General features: G+C 39.5%; 4 protein-coding genes and 1 non-coding gene across 8 annotated transcripts; 3 read left to right on the plus strand and 2 right to left on the minus strand.

The window, feature by feature from the left end:
- Nucleotides 1-269: 269 nt before the first annotated feature.
- Nucleotides 270-3,760, plus strand: LOC118422241. The gene is made up of 4 exons (XM_035829758.1): nt 270-503; nt 1,865-2,026; nt 2,642-2,742; nt 3,551-3,760. The coding sequence occupies exons 1-4, from the start codon at nt 329-331 to the stop codon at nt 3,758-3,760; spliced, it is 648 nt and encodes a 215-aa protein (XP_035685651.1). The 5' UTR covers nt 270-328.
- Nucleotides 3,761-4,103: 343 nt separating this feature from the next.
- Nucleotides 4,104-7,456, plus strand: LOC118422792 (CD209 antigen-like protein E). The gene is made up of 2 exons (XM_035830551.1): nt 4,104-4,590; nt 4,894-7,456. Exons 1-2 carry the CDS (start codon nt 4,224-4,226, stop codon nt 4,917-4,919), a joined length of 393 nt encoding a protein of 130 aa, XP_035686444.1. The 5' UTR covers nt 4,104-4,223; the 3' UTR covers nt 4,920-7,456.
- Nucleotides 5,126-5,197, minus strand: Trnad-guc. The gene has a single exon. It is a non-coding gene; the product is annotated as a tRNA-Asp (tRNA).
- Nucleotides 6,878-20,019, minus strand: LOC118422790 (trichohyalin-like). 3 transcript variants are annotated; one of them, XM_035830547.1, is made up of 17 exons: nt 19,828-19,845; nt 19,388-19,510; nt 18,504-18,581; nt 16,787-16,924; nt 15,734-15,892; nt 15,188-15,286; nt 14,533-14,656; nt 13,936-14,018; nt 13,462-13,581; nt 12,859-12,972; nt 12,387-12,452; nt 12,044-12,153; nt 11,544-11,604; nt 10,766-10,888; nt 9,353-9,510; nt 8,832-8,934; nt 6,878-8,109 (listed from the first exon to the last, which is right to left on the minus strand). In XM_035830547.1, exons 3-17 carry the CDS (start codon nt 18,537-18,539, stop codon nt 8,056-8,058), a joined length of 1,548 nt encoding a protein of 515 aa, XP_035686440.1. In that variant the 5' UTR covers nt 18,540-18,581; nt 19,388-19,510; nt 19,828-19,845; the 3' UTR covers nt 6,878-8,055. The 3 variants fall into 3 exon arrangements, with proteins under 3 accessions (XP_035686440.1, XP_035686438.1, XP_035686439.1); XM_035830545.1 differs by lacking the exon at nt 18,504-18,581 and having other exon boundaries at nt 19,828-20,019; XM_035830546.1 differs by lacking the exons at nt 18,504-18,581; nt 19,388-19,510 and having other exon boundaries at nt 19,828-19,991.
- Nucleotides 20,020-20,052: 33 nt separating this feature from the next.
- Nucleotides 20,053-25,018, plus strand: LOC118422791 ((Lyso)-N-acylphosphatidylethanolamine lipase-like). 2 transcript variants are annotated; one of them, XM_035830550.1, is made up of 7 exons: nt 20,053-21,252; nt 21,553-21,632; nt 21,882-22,333; nt 22,829-22,910; nt 23,084-23,195; nt 23,585-23,774; nt 24,124-25,018. In XM_035830550.1, exons 1-7 carry the CDS (start codon nt 21,215-21,217, stop codon nt 24,220-24,222), a joined length of 1,053 nt encoding a protein of 350 aa, XP_035686443.1. In that variant the 5' UTR covers nt 20,053-21,214; the 3' UTR covers nt 24,223-25,018. The 2 variants fall into 2 exon arrangements, with proteins under 2 accessions (XP_035686443.1, XP_035686442.1); XM_035830549.1 differs by having other exon boundaries at nt 20,053-21,247.
- Nucleotides 25,019-26,706: the final 1,688 nt, after the last annotated feature.

The following is a 26,706-nucleotide window of genomic DNA, read 5'->3' on the forward strand; positions in this document are numbered from 1 at the left end:
CAAAAGTCCCTCGCGATAGTTCAGTGTCATCTATTACCAGTAAACATCCTACAATGCAAGAAACATCTGCAAACATTCGCAATAATATGGAAAAAAAAATACTCGTGCAGACTTCACAGCTCTGCGCATGACCACAGATTATACCCAAATGTTGTTGTTTTTCTGTAGGACCACACTCATGGTTTTATTCATATAACTATCTGGTCACTCTGTGACCAAGCAATTACGGTAAAAAAAAGTAATAAAGATATAGGCACAGATACAAAACATTCGATTCATTTGTGATCACGTCAACTCTGAAGAGGTTGTGAGAAGAGGGCAGCTTGCGATGGACAAAAACGTATATGAAGAGGCCTGTATGGCTTACAAGTCCACCAGCAGTGACGATGACTACAACGAAGCCTGCACGGTTTCTCCATCTAGCCTATCGGCTACTGAATCTTTCAATTTTGCTGAAGAAATGTCGAGTATAACCGTAACTACGGAGATTTCTGAACAGCGAGGTTGGTTTTTTCAAAGATCGTTAGTCTCCAAGCAGACCCTACGGTGCCTTAGAGATAGCATCAAAGCTGGCAAAGGAGTATAGCCGGCCAAACGGAGTCAAACGGCCCGGTGCCGGCTATACTCCTTTGCCAGCTTTGATATTATCTCTAAGGCATCGTAAGGGTCTGCTTGGCAGAGGCGGCGGCAGCAAATTTCGTTTTGGGGGGGGGGGGGGCTTTTACTGACAGAACTTTGCAGCACATGTAGCGCCAAAGGCGCTCCCCCGGGAAAATTTGAAATCTTGACCCTCTAAAATGCCATTTCATGCGTTTCGACGGGCAAATTTTGCTGCCAGACTAAGCTAACTTTGGTGACAATTCTGTTAGAAAGACACATGGTTTTAGCGAGGGCGATGCCCCAAAAATATATTCACGACTTCGAGTGCCGAAGGTGCAAGCTGTCGCAAGGTTGGTCTGGGGAAGTTTTAAAATCTGCACCCTCTGAAACGCCATTTTCTGTATTTTGAAGGGCAAATTTTGCTGAGGGACTATGCTAAATCTAATGACATTTTTGTTAAAGAAAGAGATGTTTGAGGGCGATAACCCACGCTCAACAAATTCACCATGTCGTTGTGATCGCCGGAGGCACAAGTCATCGCTAAGGAGGTCCGGAGAAAATTTTGAAATCTTGACCGCCTGAAACGTCATTTCCTGCATTTGAGGGCCACATTCTGCTTGTTAACTAACCTAAGTACGATAGCAAAATTTCTATTAGTTTATAAGGTTTTTGAGAGCGACTCTCCCGCAACATATTGTTTTGCGCCGACATGGCCGAAGACGCGAGCCGTCACAAGGGAACTCGGCGAAATTTTAAAATCGGGACTCTCTGAAACGTCATTTCTTACGTTTTAAGCGTAAATCTTGCCGTTAGACTAGCGTGATTTAATGAAATTTCCATCATCAAAAAAATCCACAAGGTTTCAGCTTGATTTGGGGGGGGGGCGACCCCCCCCCCCCCAACATATTTTTTTATAGAACCGCCTATAGCTTAACTCATGTCACCAAACCCTCCAATATTTTCTCTAAAGCCAACATTATTCTCTAAAGCCAACAGGTGTTTGCAATGTTTCTATGTTTGACGTTCTTCTCCAATCAGTCGTTAATGTACATGCTCATGTAATTAGGTTAGCATTGCCATTGACCAGTACTATTTTATGTCTTGGGGTGGTGCGAATTTGGCGCACTGTTATTTAACTGAATTTATTTACTGTATTTATTTGTGGCGCTATCAAAATAATTCTTAGAACTTGTGTGCAGCACTACGTTGTCTTTGTCATGTGTTCATGAATAGAAAAATAATAGACATAACAACTCTTCTACAGAAACCTCGACCGCTGATGATAGTGCCACCACTGATTACATCCCAGGAGTCGGTATGAGGAACCCCGGTCAGTCCCGAGCTCGGACTAGTACCAGGAAAAAAACAAGCTCCGCGCTGTCCCTGGTGCTGATCTGTTGTCTGCTGGGCACTGTTATCTATCTGGGTGAGTGTTGTTGCTCTGTGATCGGAGGGCAACCTCCGGCGACAGAGATTTGTTTCTGTACGATGTGATGAGTGTTCGCATCTGTATCTCTATGTTCCCTTTTCCGCATTCGTATGTAGTTTGGCATGTCCTCTACGCGATAATGCACGTTGCTTTTTTTCACGGTAGCTTTTCTTATAATCGGCCCCCCAGTTTATTGGTCCAGGTCTGCGTTATCCCCGCCTGCTAGGGCCTTGCGGTACTTAGATATTGTCAAGCAGATGTTGCGTGATTTTCTCTGATCGTTCTGTTCACGCCGTGTCGTCAGCTGTTTCATGCTGTTCCAATGCTTATTTTGGGATTTGAAAATTAGCTTATCTCCAAGCAGATACGGATTATGTGTTCTCTAACGTAGAACAGCTGTGGCGGCAGACTGAGAGAAATCCCCAAACAGATGTTAGAGTCTGGATTCCTAGTTATCTTTGTATCTATCTTTGTCGGCCTGAAATAAATTCTGCAATATCAAAGCCATAGCATACATTTTATCTATGATATTTCATGTTATTGTGCTTCTCATGATATATGTATATATACAGAAGATAAATTGGGTCTGTATTTTTTTTTCTCATTTTTAAGCTTTGGCTGTGTCGGATGTCAAACTATCATCCAGCCGACTAGGCCAAAATATGGCTATGAACACCGCTAGCCTGCGGAACCTTTCTGAATGGCTACAACAGGTAACTATAGATAATGTCGATGTAGGTTAGACATCCAGGTAAGAAGATACGCCAAAAAGAAGTTACTCAAGCAACTGGATATGGTTTTGGAAACGGTTAGACGTTTCAACTAGCATCCACTAGTTTTCGTATGGAACTATCTGGTACTTGGGATCTGGCACTCCCCCCATCCCCCGCCTCCCCCAACAAATTAAAATACTTAGCTCCTGTAAACAAAACAACAGGAGCTAATTGACTCATTTGTATCAACTCTGTCTTAGCTTTGTTTCCCTTTGACATCCAAAATTTTCTTCAGCTTGACTTTGCCTTACCTTTTGTTTTCTCTTGGAATCCAAATTGTCATTAGCCTAAAATTGTCCTACAATACAACGTTTCCTATAGGACATCTAAATTTGTCTTCATTCATAGTTAGCCATATAGACCTGTTTCTTCCAGGTCACTTAAGTGTCACTAACTAGTGGATGCTAGTTGAAACATCTGATCGTTTCTAAAACCATATCCAGTTGCTTGAGTAACTACTTTTTTGGCGTATTATAGATAATTTAATCCTAGCAATTGACCAAAATCGAATAAAGGGTTAATGATCCACTTCGCTCACTCAGTGACTTATGGACAGGCGTTCTGGCACCATTGACGCCGAGGAAAAAATAGATAGCCTTTAGCCATAAACAAGTCTCCATCGTCATTAATGCATGCTTATAACGTAAACCGATAGGAGTGAATGTCTGTAGTTAATCTACAGAGCTTGGCTACATGGCGCTTGTCTCTATTTTTTAGTACAATCCTTATAAAAGCATTTGATTTGCAGGCAATGAAGTCAGCATTCGATTCGCAAGAAATGGAGAAGGTAGAAAGTAAATTAGAAAAAAATGAAGACCACGGAGACGCTCCGGAAGGCAGTACCATCAGCATGTCTCAGACGACCGTCTCAGAGCCACCAGACCTTCCAGAAGGCAAGAACGAAGAGCCTAAGGAACCGGAGGAACTGGAAGGTAAGGAGACTCTACTGTACAAATGAAAAGTTGTGACAATTGTTGTAGTACCACTGCAATAGGACCGTAATACTGTCGCAATAGTACAGCTATAATGCCACAATATATATTACATTATGAGACAGAAGGGTGTGTGTGTGTGTGTGTGTATGTGTGTGTGTGTGTGTGTGTGTGTGTGTGTGTGTGTGTGTGTGTGTGCGTGCGTGCGTGCGTGCGTGTGTGTGTGAGGAGAGAGAGAGACAGAGAGACAGAGAGGGAGAGAGAGACAGAGAGACAGAGAGTTCAGGGAAAGAGAAAGACAGAATGGGGGTCAGAGAAAAACAGGCAGACAGAGACATAGAGCTAGGGAGAGAGACAGTGGCAGATATGTGCGCGTGTGGCTAGGTGGGGCTTACAACACATTCGAGATATCAAAATAGCTAAACATGCTTTCCAGCCTCATGCCCTGCTGGTTACCAGAAGTATCGCCAGCTCTGTTACAAGTTATTCATGAGCCTCCAGACTTTCTTTGAAGCGTCGGCAACATGTGAGGCTGATCATGAAGGAGGCACCCTCGCCATGTCCCGTGATTTCGGCATCGACCAATTCATCATCTCCCTCATCAGGAAGACACAACAGCGCAACGGCTATTTTTGGTTCGGTCTGCACGATCAACGGCAGGAAGGTCAGTGGGAGTGGATAGACGGCACGGAACTGGGAACCGGGTACAGCAGGTGGAGAGAGGGGCAGCCCGACAATTTCCTCATGACCGGCAAGAACCTTACCGGCGAGGATTGTGCAGCGTACACTACTGATGGTTGGTATGATCGTAACTGCGAAAGCCTCAAGACCTTTATCTGTGAGGTCATGCCAGAAGGTATGTATCAAACGTTACAGACATCATAATTATGATGGTAGATTGAATTACTGAACGTATAAACATTGACAACAAGGGTTGGGAAAGTCTTTTTCATTTATTTTTCAAAAGCTTTTGAAATTATCGGACGTACAAACATTGACAACAAAGGTTAGAAATGACCTTTTTTGATTTTTCAAAAGCTTTTGAATTTTTCCAAAATCTGCAGAATGTTCCCAAATTATTTCCATTTCATAAAGCTCTTTAAATGTCTGTATTGTGTTGAATTCTTACTGATAAAAATCAATTTGTCTTTCTTTATAGATGCTGAAGGCAAGAAAGAAGGATAGTACTCCCCAACCTTAAATATAGGCCAAGGTTCAAACGTTAAGAGGAGTGCAAGATTTCTATGGTAACTTTCATGCAGTTTTGATCAAAACAAGTCGAATGAAAATGTCTATATGATGTAAAGTACTTACGAACGGCTGAAAACACCGAAAATAATTCTGTGGTTTAAGACAAATTGATAAACAAAGAAAGTTGACCAAAAATAGCTCTCCGTGTCGGGGAATCGAACCCCGGTCTCCCGCGTGACAGGCGGGGATACTCACCACTATACTAACACGGATTGGCTGGGTCAATCATTCACAAATAATCTCTTATTGGTGGAAAACAAAACAAAACAACAACAAAGCACAAAAGAAACGTTGTCTGTGGGTCCCCCGGGCCTACAGATTCGGGACTTTTGAATATTTCTTAACGCCAAGGACACTTTCCCCTCGTCTATAATATGAATGAATATCGATATATGTGGATCTCCTATTTGTGTGAGGAGATAACATTATGTTTATATGACATCTGCGGTCTAAAACTTGTCATCAGTTTTCAGTTTATTTTTGTTCTCGACTGAAATACTGCAGTCACGTTATGAAACCAATGTGTGACACCATTCTGTCATGAAATTAATAAATTGATTAAAATAAGTCATATAGGTGGTTTGTGCTTAACACGAATGTATATATAGAAAAATGATTTGTCTGTTTGGTACCATGGGTCTGGTGTGGGTAAAGTTTGAATATTCATATTTTTTGTGTCTCTTTTTCTAGCCCTTAAAACTTTCAAGCGTGTCATATGCATTCTGAACCTTCAACCGAAACGATTGTTCAGGGCACGTGATCACATGGATTGTATAAAGTTTTTGTTGTTATCCTATATTTTAGTCCGTAAGATTTACCTTTAAGATTTACTCTTTATCCATTATTTTGTAGTTTATAGTTGACCATACGAGTCACTGTACTTCTTGTTGTGTCCAAAAAGCTGGTTGTGCTGTTGTAACGTGAACATGCGTCAGGATGTTGGTATCGCCCCCCGTCTCGGTTCAATGATGATATATACTACAGATTAACATCCCTAGAGATACCAATGAAGGTAAAGGCTTACCTTTATACGTAAATGTCTGACTAAAGTCATTTGTGAAATCTACACAAGAAACAACATTGTTTGCTTGTACCTAAAAAAATTTCATAACTGTACCAAAGTAACAGATATGGTTAGCAAAATGGCTTGCAAAGTTCTGTCATTGTTATGTTGATCTTATACTTTGCTATATATTATCATTATTATGTAGCATATGACATACTTTTGCTTTGCACAAATATATCGATATGGATCAGTGACAAGTGACAACACATTTCAAGACATTCTACTACAATGTAATGCTATTTTATTAGTTTCAAATGTACATATAGTCACAATTCTTACAATTGTACACTACACATTTTTCAGTAATGTTATAATTTATTTATTCATCTCAAAACATGTGGGTAGCCCCTTCAACTTGTTTGAAGTTGATTTCCAAGGGGGCCCACTACATAAATAACAAAAACGAAACGTGTTACATTCAGTAAGACAACCAGAGGACAACAAACAATATATACGAATAAACCGAAGCGTCTTTACCAAGAACAGTTGTCGAGGTCAACAAAAAACGTCAACGTCAAACAATAATTGAAAATAGCACTCTCTTGTAAAAATTCAATAATGTCCAAGAAATTTTTATTCTATAATACCGTACACAATTCACTTCAGTGACATGTATATATCAATCTGAAGATCGTCATTTGACACTATAGGCCATTTTTTTTTAGTTTTTTAGGCTGTACAATACACCAGACGCTGTAGCAATATCGCCCAATGGCTACCGATGGCCAAATCCATGTTTTATTGGATGTATGAAACATGATTCTTACTCTTTGTGTACATAACGTTAATTAGGATGTTGTATACATTTTTCATAATCTTTCTTTTATTTCCACAAGCACACAATATTCCATAGATATACTAGAAAACGTACAAAGTATCTACCTCAGACGGATTTTCTAGTATCATAATCTTTTGCATGTAGCACCAGTGACTGTTTCTACGGTAACCGCAATTGATTGCATTATTTTGTTTTCTGGTTTTACCCTGTATGTGATTGTATTATAACCTGATGAAATCCAGAAAATAAATGATAATCATATGCACAATATCAGTGAAGAGCATATATTATGTTTCCCTCCATCAAAAAGAAACATGTTGTTTTTAGTTCTATTTCCTATTCTTCTGCAAATTGAGGTCAATGACCTGGACCAGACAGCTGTCACCATGGTTACTGGTAAAGTAGCAGACACCCTGTGGTGTTTGATCACAATATGTAGCAAGTAGAAGGACAGAGAGTGAGGGGCTGGTCCCTTTAAGCACATACAAACAGAACAATAGTTTGTTAAGCTACATATGCACCAAGAAAAGGTAAATATTATGTATTTGCTTGGAAATGTTACCTTCTAGCTTATAATTAAGATTGCCGACTGAATTGTTCCTTGTGGTCATGATGTCGAAAGTATTTCTTAAAAATTATATTTGAAAACGAAAACTCTGTCGAGGTAGTACATGAAGTAGCTGTCTCCTACCCCCCTCCCCAATTCTTTAGGTCACATTAAGGTCGCAGAACACATTTATGGGTAATCCCCGTGGACAAAAGTAGGTCAGGCACAAAATAGTCCGTCGCAGCCCTTCAAAAGCCATAAAAAATTTTCTGTGCACGTCAGCAAGTCAGAAACTGTGGTGGGTAGGAGAGGAATACGTAAGTTTTGAGGCTATATGTCTTGGGTTACAATGTTTCTTTAGCTGGGTAGAATTTTGCGCACGAATCCGGTTCCCGCTACTTCCATGTGTCAGCTGCAGTATGGTGACCTCCGCTGGGGGTCATTTCAAATTGTTTTACTGGGAAAACGAGCTGGCAATCGTAAGCTCATTTTCACATATTTTGTAGATTCTACCCTGAACTCCAACACATTCAATTACTTTTGCACCCTGCTATAAGTTTTGAGGCGTTGAACCTTCTCACTTCGGGGTCCTTAACCAATTTTTTTTTTACCATGTAAATCCCCATAGGCGAAAAACTGTGTTCTGCTACCTTGAATATTGTTGCTATGCCCGACATGGCTAGCTCGAGTGTACTGTTGGGTTTACCCACATGGTACTCAGACACTTGGCCTCCTACAAGAAGAAAAAAACAAAAAGAAAAGTATATGAGTCAGCAGAAGAAAAGTTACTGAATGGACTGACATGCAGTTTCTATGCCATTTCAAAATTGTAAATCGTCCCAAAAAGGTTTGCTATTGTGTATACTGTTGGTGTTGTGTACTGCTGTTGACAATAGTTGCTTTGCCATTGCAAAATTGTATACCTTCCAAAAAAATCCATCTTTGCTATTGTGTGTTGTTTGTGTACTCTACACTTTATCTAAATTTTAGGCAACTTGGCTTTATCCCCATGTGAGTGTGATGAAATTTGCCTGACTTGCAGTTATACTAAAGCCTGCTAGGAGGCACTACTAAATCCATTATCAAGATACTATATATAAACTGTTCATTACTGTAAAGCTAAGGGCACAACCCGCCATACATTCAATTTGTCCGTACATTTTTTGGCGGCCATGTCCGCCATGTATTTCTGAAAACGTGGGGAGTGACTGGCAAGAGCAGGGAGGGAGTACGTCAACGCACGGCACATAAAGTTTCGCCTGCATGTAAAGTTCTACGGTGTGTCTGCGTGCTCCAAAATCCGTTGGATTCCCTACGAGTTCATACGGAGGCGGTACTTACCACTTACGGATCTAAAAAGATTGCCCACGTTTTGGCACATACACAGCACGTATTTGCACGTGCGGCGGGTTGTGCCCTTAGCTTTTAATCAATACAATAGGCTAATGCCCTTACCTTGATAATAGTTTCCTCTCCATGTAGTAGACTGTTCATGGTGAGAGGGACGGTGGGTGTGGGTGGGGGCTTGGCAGTGGAGGCACCGGTCTCTAGCTGTCTACTGCATGGAGAGTGTGATGTAGGGAACGTTCATGAGAATTTCAAAATAGACAATCAACCAATCTGCATGACCAACTAATCAATCTATATCTGATCAATCAAACAATCACTCAATCGATCAATCAGCTAGCTAGTCCATCCATAGTTTTCCTTTCATCCATTCATTTTCCATTTAACCTTCCTTCCTTCCATCCATGCATCCATCCCCCATCCATCCATCCATTCATCCATCTGTCCTTCCCTAACTCCAAAAAGACCATCCATTCTTAATATGCCATCATCCATCTTAATGCTTACTTGTAAATTTCTATGCGACACCTGGCATGGAATACCGTCCCCTGAATATTGCACAATGCTTCGTTGTACTTGCATGCAAAAAACTAGTATCTAATAAAACAAGAGAAAGCTGCCTGCCTCACCTGTCTAACTCCTGAGGTGTGCTGTCCATCTCACTCGCCATCTCAGACTCCATGTCCTCCTCAGAAGACTCCTTGATGGGTGAGAGGAACTTGATGCCGAGGTCAGCGGCCATGAGCTCTGTATCAATGGTGTCTGGCCACTTCTCTGATGGCCAGGACTGTATAAAAATCAAACATTTAAAAAAAAAAGCAGTTAATACTACGTTAAGGTATCTCGGTTGGCTAAATTGGCATTTTGACCTTCCACTGTTTTCTTATTGATAAATTAAGAAAGAATGGAGCCGTAACGGATGCTGATAGATGGGCATTAGAGAATTCTAAATCTGATTTTTTTGGGGCCAAATTGATGACGTCATCATTTTTATTGCCTCTGATATTATTTTTTCTATGACAAAATTCAGCACTTTGGTACATACCACTGTAATGAAACTTCGTTTTTCGTTGCATAATGATGAAAGCTACAAACGTAGTGTTGCGCAAATTGATATCCACTAACATAATGATCTGTAGTAATAGAAAATGTTTGTTTCATCCAATTAAAATCATTTAATTCTTAATAACTACAGATCGTTGGTAGATATCAGTTTGCGCAACACTACGTTTAGTTTGTAGCTTTCATCATTATGCAACGAAAAACTCAGAAAAAATCAGATTTAGAATTCTTTAATGCCCATCTATCAACATTCGTTACGGCTCCATTCTTTCTTAATTCATTAATAAGAAAACAGTGGAAGGTCAAAATGCCAATTTAGCCAACCGAGATACCTTAAACTTGAAGGTAAAAAGGTAAGGTCCCATAGCCTAATTGAGGCAATTGGGGCATTTGACTTAATAATCAGAATATCATTCAAAAGTATGAATAAAAAGAAGGCAGACAGTACATAGAGATCGTTTTATATCGATAAAATTTGTTGAGCGCTCTGTCAAATTGCTTGGTTACAGTACCGCCCCAAGTACACTTTAGTGGTGTCAAGTTTAGTTCTACAAGATAGTACACTCAAGGTAACTACAACAGGTATTTTCTTGACATGTTGTCAAATACTTCACAATTCTCCACTGATCTCATCTATAAGACATGCTGTGGCCTACACATGTAAGGCTTGGCATAAAAAGTGGCATTTGTTATAAATTCTAAGTGAACAGGAAGGTTGTCAATGAACAAATGGCTTAACAAGTGTCGTATATCAAACAAAAGATTCATTAATTTTTGTTCTTTGATTTCCAATTGGTATTCTGCAACAATTATGCCCATTTTTCAATTTCTGAAATATTTTAGCTTATATTGCAGCTGCTTTGTATGATTTACAGTATGGTCAAAAACTTTTTTATTAGAAACGGACAAAAATTAATGCGGAGCAGATGTCATCCACTTAATCACATCAACATAGCCTATTGACAAGTGTGTGTATGTACCTCCATCACCATGGCAATATCCTCATCATCTTCATCCTGGTCCTCCTCCTGAGTGGGGACATCTGTTAGGAAGAAGGAGTCTGTCTGCACATCATCTTCCTCTTCAAAGGTGATGGCCTTAGTCTGGAACAGAACAGGTAATGAAAAACATATCAGGTTTGGACAAGTTTTCTAAAATTCACTTGTCCTATCGGGCAAGTACATAAAAAATTTACCTGCTTAAACCAACTTTTCACTTGCCCAAAATTTAAATTTTACATTTTCTGCGGGTATAAAGCTTGCTTACGAACATAATTGTGGGATAAGTCTGATAACTAAGACCATCTCAGAGGTTTTTGTGCCTATTGAACTGACAGTAAACGGGGGAAAATAAAAACAAAAGCCTAAGACTTAAGTGGGAAGGTGGCACTCCTGGAAAAATCTTACTTGCTCGATAAGGACAATTGCTTGCCCGTTTGGCACTTTCACTTGCCTGGGACAATCTGACTATTGGAATTGTCCAACCTTGCATATTCATAAATTGTTACATCATGGACAGTGAAATGGTCTGAATAGAAAGGTTTGGAAACCAATCAAAAGTCTTTTCAATCATAATTATCATTCTCTATTGTTGCATTATGATAATTACTAATAGCATTGCATCTTGTCTATTCTTCCTTTAACTGATACCTCGACTTTGTAACTTAAGGGACAATCCAAAGAAGAATATTTGGGGACGGAGTTGAGATAGAAATTGCTACTACTAGCTATGCTATAATAGGATGTGACTTAAAGTTACCAGCTCAACAATGGATGGTCCCTCAAAGGTGCTGTCAAACTGTCCATTTCTGTCCATCAATCTGTAACAAAGGAGTAAGTATCTCAGTCATGCAATCATACATTTTTGTGTGTATGCCACTGAGACTTTTGCATACAGCATGGATGCAAAAAATTACCTTCAGCTGACATCCTTTTAGTGTTTACAGTAAGTCTTCAAATGTTTGCAACTAGCGATTTCCTTTTAAACAAATATGGTTCTACATGGAACTTAAAAAAAAAATTTATGACAAACTCCTCAAAACTAGCATTTATATACAACTGACATGTCCCAGCAAAGTTAGATAGAGTAACTGTTATCCTACATGTATGTGGAAAGTTGGTTGCAAATTGTGTAACAATGCTCCCATGATTTCAAGTGCTGATCACATTGATACAGTAACATTTTGTAAATCACTGTAAAACCAGTATTATGTACTACAATGTTTACAAAGATATTTTTCCCTCTGTAAACCAACCAACCTGGAAGCTGATGCAGCATTAGCCTGGGAGTGGTTATACATCTTCAGTATCTTCCTCTGTAACTTCTTTCTCTCACGTTTTCTTCTGTCCAACTGTTCCATAGTGTCCTCCTAAAGAAAGGAAGTCAAAAAGCACACTTTCATCTACTCATTCATTTACCACAAACAACTATTAGATGATATTAACTGCCTTATAGTTATACTAACAGCTTTTTCTTGATCATTTGTGAAATTCCACATTTCAATGAATTAGAAACAAGATGCAGTATATTAAACTTGTAATGGTAAAAGACTTTGGCACAGTGGTGTTTGAATTATACAAACTCTAAGAATTGACCACTCACTTTTTCATGATCTGGTTCCTCGAACTGTAGGTCCAGCTGGTATGCAGCAAGTGGTGGAAATTCAGTCTGCAGAATAAAAGAAAGCATTGATGTGAAATACATGATTGTACACTTACCTCTATTGTAATGATGATTGTAAGTATTGCATGCACAACTACTTGGAGGAGGAAGGTAGGCAGGGAGGGATATATGGGAGGTAGGAAGGTATGAAGGAAGAAAGGGGAAGTGAGGAAAGAAAGGAAGGAAGGAAAGAATGAGGAAAGGAAGGAATGGAAGCAAGGGAGGGAGGAAAGAAAGGAAGAAGGAATGGATGGAGGGAGGAAGGAGAGGAGGAGGAAAGGGAGGGAGGAGGAAGGAAGGAGTGGAGGAAGGAAAGCAGGAAGGATGGAGGAAAGGGAGGAAGGAAGAAGGGAAGGAAGGAAGGAAGGAACTACCAAATAGATGAAGGAATCTTTATGACAATATCAAGTACCTTTGGAAACATTCTCTCCATTTCCGAGTCATCCCTTCCAACCGATGATCTGGACATTTGTGCCATCTTGTGGGGAGACAGCGATGTAGACATAGACCTGAGAGCAGCTGGAAACTACGGGGAAGAAATAAAAAAACACATGTAGAAACATATAATTCTACTAACAAGTAGTGAGTAAATATTAGTTAATGGGCATGTATGGCAAAAAGCCACAAATTCTAACTTGTCAAAGACATTGAAATAAAGAAAAAAAAATACTTATTATGACAAACATTTATTGTCAATGTAATTATTATATAATAAACAAGCACAATTACTGGTAGTACATATTATGTAAAAGTTGTTTTTCATGATAATAACAATCAGAGAAAATAGGCTATACTTATATATTAGTATACATTAAAAGACATGGAAGTTATTCTTGGTGTCATGTGAGAAAAAAAAAGATTCAAAGTCAAATAACACTAATATTCAAAATCTAAAAATGAAAATAAAAACTATGCATGCCCAAACAAAAAAAAAATGCCTAAGTGACAATTTCTGAAACTTTTGCAATCTACTATTAGGCTTACTCCCTGAGAGTGTTGCCAAAATGTTTGTTACCTTTCTGGCCTGTTCAAACTGTTCGATAGAAGTGATGCCCCGTGTGCTGGGGCGGGATGGTTCTCTCTGTTCCTGTATCTGGGTCAGTCCTGATGTAAGATGATCCGTCCTCAAGTCAGTCTAAAGAAGACATGAAGAATATATGTAACTTAAAGTTAAGTTTAATGTAATTTTGACAGTGTACCGTACAGCATTTTTACAACAAGCATACAAGATATACAATGAAATGTACGTTTGTAATATCGCCAAATGCATGGTATACAAAAGTGCTATTATAATTCCTTTATGTTTCCACAAAATTTAACCTGGAAACCAAATGCAACGTTCTTGATACCAAGTCTTAGAAATCATTGTCTGAGCAGCAAAAGCACAACATATTTTGGAAGTGCAAAATATCAGGAAATTCTACACCACATACACAATCTAAACATATTTCTATTCTGTTTTGCAAATGTATAAAAAGATATTGCTTACTTCATGATGTGAGAGTGTTTGCATGTAAATATCAGCTGATGACAATGACTTTATTGATCTTGTGTCACCCATAGTTGCAGAGTCTGTAAAAAAATATATACGAGGGTCAACTTGATGTTTGCTTATTCTTCAAATGCACTTCAAAGGCCTGGGTAGAAATAGTTTCTGTCTGGTACAATAGTTGCACACATAGTGGCAAGTGTCCTTGCTGTATAAAATGTTCTTGTGACAGCATCGTCGGTACAAATATATATTACACTACGGGTAAAGGGTTAGGGACACTTATAACCAAAGGATATAGTATAGTACATTCCCAAGAAAGACCAAAAGAAAGATGACCAAATAAGAATCTGCAAACTAACTAAAACAAACTTTTTAACTAGTCCTGTTCTTTTTATTCTCAGTCAAAATTTAAGTGTAATTCTTGAGAGAGAATGAAACAAAGTGCTATACTTTTTTGGCCAGCTCATACAATCAGTCATGTATTGAAATGTTGCTTTTCTACATTGGTCTGGAAATGATATATGTTGGCCAGCACATGTGCACCAGGGCAAACCTCTACTCTTATCAGCAACTTCAATTTCCCTTGATGCTCACCTTGTGGTGATGCGAACACTTCTCTGTATCTCTCTGGTCTCAGAATGTCCTTCCAGTAGGCCTCCAACTCAGAGTGGGACTGGATCTTACCCTGTTTCACCAAGGTTTCCTGGAGTCCAACCATCTGGAAGAAAAACAACAAAATTTAAGAAATGACTACTTTACAACAAAATTGTAATCGACTCTTGCATACCTAGATAACCAAACTAGTTGGTTTGTTTAAAGTGAGAGTGGATCTGTTTCTTGAGTTAAACAGTGTCTTTCAGTTATTCCGGATCAGTAAATCATCTGGAGTCTTCACCAAGGTTTAATAAATAATATATTTTTTGGTAGCGATTAATTGTTATACCAGCATTTGCAGTTTAACAGCATCATATTAAGCTCAAGAAGTTATATAAATACATGTACTACTAGTAGACTGTTTTGGAATTTGGTTTCTGGTTAGGTCTCTCTACATGTACCAGTATCATTATGAAAGAAATGTTTAAATTTTGGGTCCCCAGGTAGCTTTACTTGGTACTGCAGCAGAACTTCCAGCTTTTGTATCTTCTGATCTGGACAAGGTCACGATTGGGCAAGGGGGAAGATAGCTCGTAACAATCTGAATGAAGTCTACAACAAAAAGGAGAGTATTTTCACACAATGTGAATCCTACCTTGTAAAACTTGGACTTGGGTATCCTCTGCAGGTATGCGTTATCATGGGAGAGAACAGATCTGGACAGACGCTTCTTTACCCGATGCAGCTCCTCTTTCTGAAACAAACAATCAAATAAACACTACATGTAATTCATTTCCCCTTGGCATTGATGTTAAACATTTAGCTACAAGAAATCAAATGAAACATTTACTATATGGGGTGTTTGCATCAACAAATATGTCCCAATTGCCAACACAGCAAGGTCTACATTGTATTTACAAATATGAGTCTGCAAAAGGGAAACTTTCAAAGGAATCAAATTTTGCATTTGGGAGAAAAGGTGACAAGAAAATGGAACAGGACTTTTCATGTGGCCATAAGCTTGCGGTGAAGACGAAGTTTAACATAAAACCATCGCAAACATTTCTCCTTTTACCATATTTTCCAATGATGTAACAATGTAATATTTGAGAAGACTCCAGTGTCCAAAACTAAGTTATCTTTGAAATTGATGAAACTATTTGCATCTATTTTTCACAGCACAGTATAACAGATGTTGTACCTCTTTTTCCTCCTGTTCCTGTAGTCTCCTGTCGTGCTCTTGTTGTCTGGTGGTGATCTGTTCTCTCTGTTTCTTTACTCTACGCTCCAGCTTCCCCATGTACTCACTGTACAACTGGTCACGCAGCTTGTACTGCATGTCCACAAGGTGTACATGTCTCTGTGGGGAACGGAAGAAGGTATAGTTTACATGTACTTAGTATATAGTTGGCACTTTACCCAACTTTCCTCACTTAACTCAGGTGTGAATGAGTACCTAGCTGTGGCTAGTGGCAGTGGCAGGCCTTTGTGGCACAGTAGGCCTTAGGGGCATGTTCGGGCATGACGCACCCGCCATGACATACGAGTCAGGGTAGGAGAAACCCCTTGCATCCTTGGTCGGAAGTCCTCCTAGGAGACGGAAACTCCAAACAACAAACGTGCATCTGCTGGGGCCATCTTACATGTTGCATACAGTTGCCCCTGTAGGACTTAGTGCACCAGTAGACGTGAGGGTGGAGAAGGAAGTGTACACCCCTCCCGCACCTGAAAAACCGGGCAAGTGCAGGCCAGGCAGACGGGTCGCCTAACCCACCCTGTCTGCCTACCATTGTCTTCCGATACAGATGGATTCTAATAAATTATATAGTTGATCATGAGTGGACACACCTCTCATCAGCTGACTGACATCTATCTCACTGCAGTCATCCCTAAGACAACTAGGGCCTCATAGTTCCAGTTTAGAACTTTTATTCACCCTGTTAATAAGCCAGTAAGTAAGTCTCTAACCACTGAAGAAGTTGTAGGCAATGAAACCTTGCCTGGGTCACATGCTCAATAACTAGTGCTACACTATGTGGCTCCAGATGTCTTAGTGAGGGATGTCTGCATGCGACAGATGTCAGTTACTTGAAGAATGTGTCCAAACTACTTTACATATACAAGATTTAGTGTTTCTAGTAGGATATAACTAAATCACGCTCCAACTGGCCTGCCAAAATCAAACTCACTCACTCCTATACACATCACAGAATATTCTTAGACTACCCTTATCCAGCAAATATTCAGTTCTTACCGCATCTTTCAGCCGTTGTTTCTCCTCCTCTAGTTTTCTTCTTTCCTCTGCAGCTTCCTTCAAAGCCTGCAGACGTAGTTTAGCTCGAGTCTTCTTCTTGGAGAAGAGCTTCTCAAACAGTGCTGGTGGTCTCTGTGGCTGCATTAGGAGGGTAAAATTCGCTTTGACCATTGTAAATTGTATACAGTACAGCAGTATCTATTGTTTGTGTATGCATCTCCGATTTGATTTCTAATGGTAATTTTTTATTCAATGTCAATAATAAGTCAAAAGATATCTTCAGAACAGCATCAAGTTGTTAATTATAAGTACTGACAGGTGTTGCAATTTTAGGAACTCTATCAAATCAAAAGCTGTAGTTATGCATAACAATGTGTTTTTTCGTGTTCATTTCTTTGTTAATTTGTCCCTAAAATGTACTCAGATTCAAAAGCAGTGTACTAGAATCAAGTCTATAGAGAGCAGTTTCAAACTGCAATATTTTATTTTTTTAAATATTTCAGATTAAAACGATTGTCTTAACAAAAAAATTGGGATCCCTACATACCCTGTTAAAAAAAATATGGACATACACATAACTTGAACTACTAAGTGTTATATTATGTAAAAACCAAGAAATGAGAATGTCAAACTTGCATGCATACAATATCCCTCAACAAAAATATGGTCGCAGTAGGTGCATAACCACTTGAATCAATAAGGATTAGGGGTGGGCACCGGTACAGAAAATTCAGGTCCAGGTATGGTTCAGGTTCAGAAGATCAGGTCCAGGTCCAGACCTGAACCTAATCATCTTTGAAAACTTGTGAATGGGCGATACTCAAAAGTCAAAACATGATCCATTTTGCTACAAAGGGAATCTGTTTGGTGGAGTATCCAATGTCCACTTTTGTTTTGAAATACTATCTTTATGTAAACAACCCTCTGTTATACATGCAGATCAAGTTTGACTATAGAAATTTGGTAAAAATGACTATCAACTCTTCTCTACTTCACTCAAGGAGGTTAAAAACACAACCTCCTTGCTTCACTCTTGTAATTTTCTTGGATGCGTAAGCACCAAAACATGTGAGGGTTTGCCGTTATAATCTGTTCATTTTCTAATCGGCCCAAAATCTGGTCCACCATTTTTTTCAGGACCGGTTTTCTTTACTGGTCGAACAAGAAAAAAATTATGTACCAGTACGACGTACCCACCCCTATACATGATCATACTAATGTTTACGTCAATGTGAAAAACAATCTAGTTTAGCCTCCGTAGAAGGCTCTATGGTACTCTCCAAGCAAAGGTTGGTGGGGAAAATCGTGACCTTTTCCTTTCATTGTTTTCCGATCGGCCTTCCCACCAGTTGAGTAGCTCTCTGAGGCTTTTCTTTGGCTCATAATACACTTTAGCTGGCCATTTCTGGTGGGAAGGCCCATAAAAAAAAAAAGAAGAAGAAAGGAAAAGGTCTCAATTCTTCATACCAACCTCTGCTTCTCTTAGGCCTTTTTTTGGCTCAAAATACAGTTTTGCTGGCCATTTCCTTTTGTACTGGGTCGCTGATTGCTGGGTCGCTGATTACACTGGCCAGGAAAAGTGTATTATGAGTCAAAAAAGGCCCAAGAGAGCCTGCTACAGAGTCTAAATCTTCCTAGTGGATCTAAAAAGATGTGGCCACAATGGACAAGTGGTACTTCACATATTTGTTATGTTAGAAACACCAACATTAGGTACCTTAGGTCTCCCAGGGTAAGCAGGTAGAAAAGACATTCTGGTGTCGTAGACTTGGTCAGGATAAAGTTAGCACTGCAACTTGGTGTTAAATGGTTAAAGGAGTTAGTATAAAAGGGTTAAAAGAGACACCACATACATGTACATATAGTCTTGATCATGTGCAATTTAATGAAGATATGAATTTTTTTGTTACTAGTAATTGTTGAGTTATTGCAACTTCGTAAATGAACTTGTTTAAAAGGATCAGTTTCAAAGAGGGTGAATTCTGAAGTTAAACTTTATTCTACACACAGGATCAAGACCATAAAAATCAAACCCTTAGTAAATGTCTTGGCACACAAACAAGTAGGTGTTACAACACATGTTTCAGTTAGTTACAAAGCATTTTTGCCCATGTTACAATTTTTCAACATACTTTTATTTTCTCTTTTGACTGAATTGACAATTGTCTTGAAAATGCCTTTCTACATATAGTATTACTTCAAGACAACTGTGATGTATATGTCAAACAGTTACTAGTGACAAGAGTGGGTGGTTGCAAAAAAACTGGGGTGTACACCGTTAATACTTTTTAGTAATCATTAAACCATGCTAAGTAAAGTATAGGTTAATAGAATTGGTTAAACAACATTTAATCAGTTTAATGTGACTGCAGTTTTCAGTGAAAAAAAACAAAAGATGAAAACTCCAGCTTGTAAGTTATTTCTGCAAACCAATTTGGTTTGATGCGGTGTTTGCAGTTTTTAAATTTTACAATATAAAACTGTAACACTGTTGTTAGTAAGTGTTTTAGCCTTTTAGGTGTGACAAATTTGCAGTGACAGCATTAAGCCACCACGAATCTTACAGTAAGTCGTGTTGACAATACTATAACCTACATGTACCTTTGGCTTTGGTTTGGGTTTATACTGTTCCAGTACAGAAGGAAATGTGCTTTGCCTTAGTCTGGTCGGGGTATCAGAGTCTTTGTTTGGTTTGGGCGGGGGTTGGACTTCTGGCTCTGCTTCCTACAGTACAAAGTATTTTGAATAACAAAAAATATCAAAATTGCGACAAAATATATAATGTGATTGAATAATAACAAACAATATGAGAGAAAAGGGGTTGAACTTAGAAACTTGGCTATAAGTGGCATAAATTTCAAGCATATTAAACCACAAAATATTCCCTTATGTTACTTATGCAGCACATAATTTTGCAAGAAAGTTGCAAAACTATGCAGCCATATATATGCCCCCCCTCCCCACGAGTCAACTTCAGTGGGGTTTAGCATATCAAAACACCACAAAAACATGAAATATTGTATCATTTTACAAGAAATTACCTCTTCAGCTTCTCTAGCGTCTTCCTGTGCTACGGCGACTTCCAAAACGGCTGCTAAAAATCGTTTTTTCCCGGTCAGTCCCTTGAAAGCCATCCTCCTACTGTTGTCCCGCCGCCATCTTGTTGCCAACGTAAACAACTTTCCGTGGACCCCTGTGAACGAGAGTAATCACGTGACACGACTATTTACTCTCGTTCACAGGGTAGTAATTTTTCGGACAACAGGTGGGTGGAGGTGGGTGGTTGTAGTTGTCGGCTCTACTGTTGTTTTTTTTAAAGATTTACAGCTTTTGATTTTGAAACTCCCTCCTTAGAGAATGCCATTCAATCATAACTTACGTATTGTGGTCATACACAACTCAATAAATCAAATCCATGTACCAGGTAACGTTACCTATTTCGTTTTCTTCACACCCTGTTGGACGATTTTGTCCGATGGACTCTACCATTGCTATCTAGCCCGGCTGTACTCTTGTAGAGTTTGCCAAATGCATGGTGTACAGGTGAAAATTTTTGTTGGGCATAACAAGTAACGTAAAACATCGATCATTGCTGTTTCCGTAACGAAAGATTGGAACAGCTAAGCAACTTGGCAAATAGTTGCCAATGGGCACCGATCGGAGATATTTTGTCGCCTGAAAAGTTGCGATTTTGAAAAAAAGAAACAGTAATTTTTTTGAATGTCGTAAATATTCAGAAAATGTCACAAATGGATGCAATTTGAAATATCTTATAATACCTGACCTATGCTGCGTCAAGTATCATGATAATTCATGGAATAACATTTTATCATTGGAATTCATAAAGCAATTTCATAATCGTTGTTTATTACTCTGTGACAGAGAGTAACCTCCGACGACAGAGTATTCTGATAGGTATATGTGATGAGTGTTCGCATGTGTATCTCTATGTTCCGTTTGCCGCATTCGTATGTAGTTTGGCATGTCGTCTGTACTCAGTTGCGCGATGATGCACGTTCACGGTAGCTGTTGTTATAATCGATAGAAAAAATTCGGAAATCACCCCTATATTCCCGGTATTGTGGAACAGGCCATGTTCAGAGGAAAGGTAAAATTTAGACTTCCAATATCCTATGGCACTAACGGTACATACTATACTTGTTTTATATAGAGAGCTTGAGAGTTACGGTGTATGTGTGTACGGTTTGTTACATCGCATTTCAATGAGTCCCAATGAGTAACAAACGTTTTCTCTAGGGGTTTCATCCTAGCAAAACCAAAATAATGCACAATTAAAAGACACAAATGGATATGCAAAAGGACTCGAAAAACAGGTCTGTTCATCCGATTATACTATAGAAAGACAAGCGAACCTGTTCTTCGATTTGTCTGTAATCTCATTTACTCTGAGGTGAAAATGGCGGAGAAATGTGGTCAACACGAGGAGGACTCTGCATCCAAGTAAGGTCAAGTTTTATCATTTGGAGTGGTACTTTTAACCTTCATTAGCATCTAAGGAAGTGGGTTATCTAAAAGATGTAAAATTTGTTGAAAAAGATCAAGGAATTCTTTACGTAAAGTTACAAATGCAGTATTTGCAAGTAATAGTAAGCATGTGTGATTTCTTAAAACATTTTGGACGAATCTCTCAATTGTTTACCTGGATGTAGCGTTTACCTGGATTGTTAACCTTTATAAACGATTTCAGTTTATGTTTCCCAGAAAAATTGATTATCATGATGTCATGTTTTAATATTTTACTTCAGGTCTTTGCTGGGGACACGCTTTAAATGGTGTCCTACATCATTGCATAATCTTGCTGCCGCTGAAACTAAAGTATTACAATGTAAGTAGGTCATTGCAATCTACATGTACGATCTTGCATGTCTTTTTTGGCGACGCCTCAATGACGGAGCCGGTTTTATTCAATATTGGGCCTTATCTTTTAATGCAAAAGAAATGTTCTATGTTTCGCTTCTTTTCCGAACTCAATCAGTTCCATGTTTATAATGTACTTCTTAGTGTGACATCCACATATGTAATAACGATTATGTACTGGTCAACTTCTATAACTTTAGTAACTTTTCCTCACTAGATGTCAAATCAAGATTGGAGAGATTCTACGTTCCAATCCCTAACGGCGGAAGGATATGGACCCTAAAAGTGAACCCCAGAAAAACAGACGCCTTTCCCATTGTGATGGTTCACGGGTTCGCAGCCGCAGCGGGTTTCTTCTTCTTGAATTTTGATGCCCTCGCTGAGCACCGAACGGTCTACGCGTTCGACGTACTTGGCTTTGGGCAAAGTTCTCGGCACAAGTTTAGCACAAAGCCAGACGTTGTGGAAGAAGAATTCGTGGATTCCATAGAAGAGTGGAGGAAAGGTGTAGGACTGGAGAAGTTCATTCTGATGGGTACAAGTTTTGGCGGTTTTCTTGCGGCCTCCTACGCTATCAAACATCCCGGCAGAGTCAAGCACCTGATTCTGGCCGACCCCTGGGGGTTTCCAGAAAAGACAGAACAAGCTGCTAAAAAGTTTCGAGCTGAGGTATGGTATTGGGTTAAGACCTATATATGATTAGTCACTTAGTGAATTTGTAAGGGTGATTTGCAAGGTAGTTGACACGTTGTGGATTGTAGTTTCGTATCGTCCAAACTAGTCTTTGGTTGCATGAAAATTTCTAAGTTGTACAAATGTCTCCTGTCATGTGATACTAGTAGCCAGCACTAGTCACGTGACAAATCTCCAAGACACTATCCAACATTTTGATCAAGAAAGAGGCAATGATAGTCACGGAAGCGTCCAAGTGATAATTTCTTTTGTAATAGCAATATATTATATGCATAAATCGTTGCAGCTGTCGAAATCGCTAATGAATCCCAACAATTCAAGTCTATCAAAAAATCTTCTGAATTTACCATCCAACATGGCGGCCAAGGCTTACATTATAGTCACGTGGATACAAACACACAATCTGCTGCAGTTTGTTTGTTGTCCATGCAAATGAATATGGAGTCAAGTATTTCTCTTGTTGTGTTGCAGACGCCGTTCTGGATGAGGATTATTGCCCCAATGCTGCCACACATTAACCTCTTGGCGCCCTTACGACTCGCAGGGCCGTTCGGTGAGTGTATACAAGTTTATATAATATTGTACAAGTACGACGTTATAGTTAATAGCCATTCATAAATCCTTTAAAAGTATTGCATGTATACTAGTATATAGAAATGAAAGTCATTCATTAATATGTTACAATCAGTTTGGTGTATTGTTTTTTTTCTTACTGTTTTGTCAAAGGTCCTCAGCTTTTGCGGGCTGTGCGGCCGGATGTAAGAACCAAGTTTGCGGACGGGTTTCAGGACAACACTGTGATTGACTACCTCTATCACTGCGTTGCACAACCACCAAGGTAGGGGGCGTTTTAACGCGCCTCTTTTTCCTTACGGTTAATTCAAACGAATCGTCGTGATATTTGGCATGTGAGTAGGTGTCGCTATACAGTACGTTGGATTATGGTCCTCATGGATTATGGTCCTCCCGGTGGCTGTCTATGGTACTACAGTGAAACTTTCAGTTATAGTATCTCATTTTCATTTGTTCGTTTGAACCGCCAAGCGGTTAGAACTGCTGGGGTATGTTTGTTGTTGAAATTAAAAAAAAAGGATAATTTGAGAAGAAATTGATCGATTTTTATGTTTACCAAACGTTATATCATTTGAGTCTGTATGTGAATGCTCAAACTTGTTAACACGTATGATTATGTATGTATGTATGTATTCTTTGACATATATATTTCAGCGCAGAGACGGCATTCGGGACCCTACAAAGTGAAGGTTGGGAGTGGGCTAAGAAACCCATGCTTCCTCGCATGACCCGCTTGGACCCGAATGTACCAATCACATTCATCTATGGTGCAGACACATGGATGGACAGTAGAACAGGAAAACAGACAGCAATTCTACGGAAAGGCTCTTATGTTGACATAATTGTAAGTATCTTTTGTTATGATTTAAACACAAAAATGAACCAAGTTCATAATTCAGTGCTCCCATTATGATATAATGTATTTTAATACAATTTTTCCTTGATTGCATATTAAGTTTGTAACTTTTTTTGTATTTGATAGTATATGCCTACGGCCAGGTTATTGCAGTTGACAGTTGGAGAAAACAGTGCGAACAAAACGATGCGTTGCATTGTAGATGTCTCAAATGCATTTGCCCTTTTTGCTAAAATTATCAAGTCAACACACAATAAACAAGACTGTACTCCATCATGTATCCACTGCAACGAGAACTGTTTATTTTAGGATGATAAATGCCTTCTTTTGTCCACAGTTCATTCAGAATGCTGGCCACCATATGTACGCGGAACAATATCGCGACTTCAACAGAGAGTTGTTGAGGGTGTGTAGAAATACGGACAGAACACAATAATTGTCAGTTTTGTATCTCGATCTTTTATGTTCAGCTCATGGCTATATTACGTTAGCTACGGAGTATCAATAAACGAGTGCATTCAAAGCAAAGGAACTAGTGATGCACATATATGTCAAAACTGAATGTATCACTGATTGTTTGAAAAAGAAAAAGCTAATTAACAGTACGATACCAGAAAGCCGGTCAAGCAATTACTGATAGATGATTTGATCGCTTGCAAATAGTCCAAAAGGTTTCATAAAAAACTCCTTATAATAGTCGATCTTCATAGGTTGTGGTGAAATCAAATCAAGTAGACACCGCGAATAACGAATGTTTGTTGTGTCAATGATGTAATTTGTAACTGGCCGGTACTATACTCAGGAATATCCGTGGGAGCAGCGGCCAGGACTGGCAGAGAATCTGTTCGGCAGCCAAGACAACGGTTTTTCCCGCCGACCTTAGCTAAGCACTCCGGGGAAGTGTCATGAGTGAAGCAGGCAGACGGGTAGTTTGACTACCCCGCATTATACATACAACCAAAAAACATATCTAAGTAATGAAAATATGAGGGACAGGAATGCTGTCACAAGCCTAATTAGCTGCCATAAACTTCATATTGAAACAGGAAGACATACTCGCACCCCTCTGGAACAAAGACTATGCAAATATTGTAATTTAGATAGATTAGAGGACGAACGTCATTTTGCAGTAGAGTGTAGATTGTATACTTCAGAGAGAAATTAACTGTAGAGGGTTTACAAAACCAATTTCCTAATTTCATACACCTATTAAAGTTCTGTAGAAAAATTCATATTCCGAATGCAACTGGACTAACCATCGATCTTAAAACATATTTGCTCTTTTATCTCCACTATAAGAGAAAAGCGGGAAGTTGAATTTATCCAGCAATAGTCTCATTCTGTATCTGTAAAGGTCCCCTCTTACTGGACGTGGGGCACGCTTGCGGCATTGCTGCATCCGAAAACGCAGATGTACCCCCACGGAACCTAGAGGTGCCCCCGCGAAACCTAGAGGTGCCGCAAGCAAACCTAGAAGTACCGGTTGCAAGCGCGACGTTTTTTGGAAAGTTTAAAAATAACGCAAGTGGCAAGATGAGAAGGGGCTGCACGAGCAACCTCCATGGAGGAGCTCCACAGAGCTGACCTCCATGGAGGTTGCTCGTGCAGACCACCAGCTCCACCGAGCGAGCTCTATGCGCTATGAATACAAACACTTGGTTCTCGTCACCTTCATGGAATTTTTAGTACTACATGGAGGAGCTTCTCTCGTAGAGGACAAACAACCGGACTGAACTAGCAGCTGTACGCAAAACATGCTACACGGGCTATGAATGTAAACATTTGGATCACGTCACCCAAAACAAATTGGTCTTAGCGCTCTATACGGTAACAGAGGTCTGTTTGAGTAGCGCTCTACGGGTTATGAATGTAAACACTTGGTTCACGAAACCCAAAACAAATCGGTCTTAGGGCTCCATACAGAGATACTGTAAACAACAAACACACAGAGCCGATAGCTGATCGAGCAGCTCCACGGGCTATATGAGGGTAAACACTTGGTTCACGTCACCATCAACAAATCGGTGTTTAGGGCTCTGTACAGGGATACTGTAAAAGAAAACACACGGAGCCGATAGCTGATCAAGCAGCTCCACGGGCTATATGAATGTAAACACTTGGTTCACGTCACCATCAACAAATCGGTGTTTAGGGCTCTATACAGGGATACTGTAAAAAAAAAAAACACACTGAGTCGATAGCTGATCATGCAGCTCCACGGGCTATATGAATGTAAACACTTGGTTCACGTCACCATCAACAAATCGGTGTTTAGGGCTCTATAAAGGGATACTGTAAAACAAAACACACGGAGCCGATAGCTGATCAAGCAGCTCCACGGGCTATATGAATGTAAACACTTGGTTCACGTCACCATCAACAAATCGGTGTTTGGGGCTCTGTACAGGGATAATGTAAACAACAAACACACGGAGCCGATAGCTGATCAAGCAGCTCCATGGGCTATATGAATGTAAACACTTGGTTCACGTCATCATCAACAAATCGGTGTTAGGGCTCTATACAGGAATACTGTAAAACAAAACACACGGAGCCGATAGCTGATCAAGCAGCTCCACGGGCTGTATGAATGTAAACACTTGGTTCACGTCACCATCAACAAATCGGTGTTAGGGCTCTATACAGGGATACTGTAAAACAAAACACGGAGCCGATAGCTGATCAAGCAGCTCCACGGGCTATATGAATGTAAACACTTGGTTCACGTCACCATCAACAAATCGGTGTTTAGGGCTCTATACAGGGATACTGTAAAACAAAACACACGGAGCCGATAGCTGATCTAGCAGCTCCATGGGCTATATGAATGTAAACACTTGGTTCACGTCACCATAAACAAATCGGTGTTTAGGGCTCTATACAGGGATACTGTAAAACAAAACACACGGAGCCGATAGCT

This window comes from Branchiostoma floridae, chromosome 9, assembly GCF_000003815.2.
Source record: "Branchiostoma floridae strain S238N-H82 chromosome 9, Bfl_VNyyK, whole genome shotgun sequence".
In the NCBI taxonomy this organism is placed as follows: Eukaryota; Metazoa; Chordata; class Leptocardii; order Amphioxiformes; family Branchiostomatidae; genus Branchiostoma; species Branchiostoma floridae.

Bases quoted from the DNA above. Each gene is read 5' to 3' on its own strand.
- LOC118422241 (XM_035829758.1), top strand. From the start codon at position 329: ATGGACAAAAACGTATATGAAGAGGCCTGTATGGCTTACAAGTCCACC. The intron at 504-1,864 runs GTTGGTTTTTTC...ACTCTTCTACAG, and splicing joins GGAGATTTCTGAACAGCGAG to AAACCTCGACCGCTGATGAT. The intron at 2,027-2,641 runs GTGAGTGTTGTT...CTCATTTTTAAG, and splicing joins GGGCACTGTTATCTATCTGG to CTTTGGCTGTGTCGGATGTC.
- LOC118422792 (XM_035830551.1), top strand. From the start codon at position 4,224: ATGAGCCTCCAGACTTTCTTTGAAGCGTCGGCAACATGTGAGGCTGAT. The intron at 4,591-4,893 runs GTATGTATCAAA...CTTTCTTTATAG, and splicing joins CTGTGAGGTCATGCCAGAAG to ATGCTGAAGGCAAGAAAGAA.
- LOC118422790 (XM_035830545.1), bottom strand. From the start codon at position 19,920: ATGGCTTTCAAGGGACTGACCGGGAAAAAACGATTTTTAGCAGCCGTT. The intron at 16,925-19,387 runs GTACATGTAGGT...CTCCTAATGCAG, and splicing joins AACCCAAACCAAAGCCAAAG to CCACAGAGACCACCAGCACT. The intron at 12,154-12,386 runs GTGAGTGGTCAA...TCCTTTCTTTAG, and splicing joins AGGAACCAGATCATGAAAAA to GAGGACACTATGGAACAGTT.
- LOC118422791 (XM_035830549.1), top strand. From the start codon at position 21,204: ATGGCGGAGAAATGTGGTCAACACGAGGAGGACTCTGCATCCAA. The intron at 22,334-22,828 runs GTATGGTATTGG...GTTGTGTTGCAG, and splicing joins CTAAAAAGTTTCGAGCTGAG to ACGCCGTTCTGGATGAGGAT. The intron at 23,775-24,123 runs GTAAGTATCTTT...TTTTGTCCACAG, and splicing joins GCTCTTATGTTGACATAATT to TTCATTCAGAATGCTGGCCA.